Source organism: Arachis hypogaea, chromosome 11 (assembly GCF_003086295.3).
Source record: "Arachis hypogaea cultivar Tifrunner chromosome 11, arahy.Tifrunner.gnm2.J5K5, whole genome shotgun sequence".
Taxonomy (NCBI): domain Eukaryota; kingdom Viridiplantae; phylum Streptophyta; class Magnoliopsida; order Fabales; family Fabaceae; genus Arachis; species Arachis hypogaea.
Window position 1 is genome coordinate 68,706,496 of NC_092046.1, and position 1,847 is coordinate 68,708,342.

General features: G+C 36.8%; 1 protein-coding gene across 1 annotated transcript; it reads right to left on the reverse strand.

Annotated features, from left to right (window-relative positions):
- Positions 1 to 252: 252 nt before the first annotated feature.
- On the reverse strand, positions 253 to 1,586 carry LOC112723928 (1,4-dihydroxy-2-naphthoyl-CoA synthase, peroxisomal-like). The gene is made up of 6 exons (XM_025775280.2): positions 1,479 to 1,586; positions 1,291 to 1,435; positions 1,092 to 1,214; positions 600 to 701; positions 389 to 446; positions 253 to 257 (listed from the first exon to the last, which is right to left on the reverse strand). Exons 1-6 carry the CDS (start codon positions 1,580 to 1,582, stop codon positions 253 to 255), a joined length of 537 nt encoding a protein of 178 aa, XP_025631065.2. The 5' UTR covers positions 1,583 to 1,586.
- Positions 1,587 to 1,847: the final 261 nt, after the last annotated feature.

Below are 1,847 nucleotides of genomic sequence, written 5' to 3' on the forward strand. Positions count from 1 at the left end.
ATTGGATGTTATTTTTCAACATCATTAGCCAATATCTCATTGTCTTAATAAAAGGATACCCAAAAAAAAATAAGATGACCATCCCAATGTTACATGAATGTCACAAATTACACTTAGCACTTAAAGATAGGATAATCTAAAATATTAATAAATAACTAAGTTGCATTAGCAACATCAAGCTCCACATTGAAATTTAATTTTGACATCTCCTGACTGAAATAGAATTAAAATCCGAATTGGAATTGGAGTAAATCAATCTATGCCAAAGAATCAAAACATAGAAAAACAGAGAGAACAACAAAAGCAAACAGAGATCAGAACAAAAATAAAATAATTAAAGGGTTCTTCACAGAGTGCGGAATGAAAAAGAACATTTGAAAGAACTCACCTGGGCTAGGCAAATTCAAACCAGCAGGAAGCCTAGGCACAACAACAGCAGGATGATTCTGCACACACGCCAGAAAAACCTCAGACGGTTCAGAAAATACAATCTCATCGTAAGATTCAACAACACTAGGGATCAAGAATCATACTAATCTTATATATTGGCATAATAACACTAATAATTGCCTCATAAAAAATGCCAACAATCAATAAACCTGCAAGTCTAACGCATTAAGGCTACCAATATCTTCATTATCAGAATAACCATCTGCTATCCTCAAAGCTTGGTCACCACCACTACAAAATGCCTTGGTCCCCTACAAAATAAATAGGCAAATCAACATCAATCAAGTTCACACTAGTTTGCACATAAAATGTGAATATTCCATTCATGTCAAAGTGACAACAACATGGCCAAATGTCCTTTTCACTGGAAGCATCATGTTTAAAATAATCAAGGAAGGATTTAATTTGATGCAATACACTGACATTCAATTAAACTCATTTTAACACCAATCACTTGAATGATCATCCGACTCTAAGAATAGATTTGATTGGATAATAGTATATCAGAATTAAACTCTAGTCAAAAGGGGCATCAACCCCAACCATTTGGCTTGAATCCATCTCAATTAACCTTAATTTTTTAGGTCAACGCATCAATTTACAGAATTTCTGAAAAACACTGGAGTAGGGAGGAGGCATACCATGCCAGTAAGAATGACAACCCCAATAGAACTATCATGCATGGCATCATTGAAAGCACAAATAAGTTCCTTAACTGTATTATGTCGAAAGGCATTCCTTCTCTCAGGCCTATTAATACTAATCTGCAACCACACTCACCCAATCACAAAAATCCAAAATAAAAATGAACTTGAAAAAGTTGAAAGCTGAAAGCCAAACCTTGGCTATGCCTTCCCCAACAGCCTTCTCATAAATGATGTCAGTGAACTCCTTGTCGGAGTCAGCATCGGAAGCGATGACCCTCCAAACGACGTCGTGGGAGAGAACATCACCGTAAACACGTTTGTAGCTATCATTCCGGGAAGTTGAAGAGTCAAAGGCCAAGTTGGAGTTGGTTGTGGGGATGAAGAGAAGGGTGATCAGATTGAGAAGAGGCACCAAGGTGGTTGACTATGGTGGCGAGTCTCCTGGTCACGGTGTCAAGTACAAGCAGGTTCTTCTTCTCTGCCATTGAAGCTTTTTTGTGAGATAAAAGTTATTGTTAGTTACTTAGTTATGCACGAATGAAGGGAAGCATAAAGCATTGGTGCTTTTTTCTTTTTCCCCCTAACTTTTATTGAAATTAAAGGGACAGAGTAGATTGGAAGATTTCATACCGAATTTTTGGATAAGATAAGCTGATAAGGGGAAAGAGAGTTACTGTAACGGCACAGTTACTATTGACTTCGCGCCAAAAAAGAGTGTGTGCTTCTGAAAAGTGAAAACAATAAATAAAT

Bases quoted from the DNA above. Each gene is read 5' to 3' on its own strand.
- LOC112723928 (XM_025775280.2), bottom strand. From the start codon at position 1,582: ATGGCAGAGAAGAAGAACCTGCTTGTACTTGACACCGTGACCAGGAGA. The intron at 1,436-1,478 runs TCATCCCCACAA...TGACTCTTCAAC, and splicing joins CAATCTGATCACCCTTCTCT to TTCCCGGAATGATAGCTACA. The intron at 1,215-1,290 runs GTTTGGCTTTCA...GTGTGGTTGCAG, and splicing joins TTGGGGAAGGCATAGCCAAG to ATTAGTATTAATAGGCCTGA.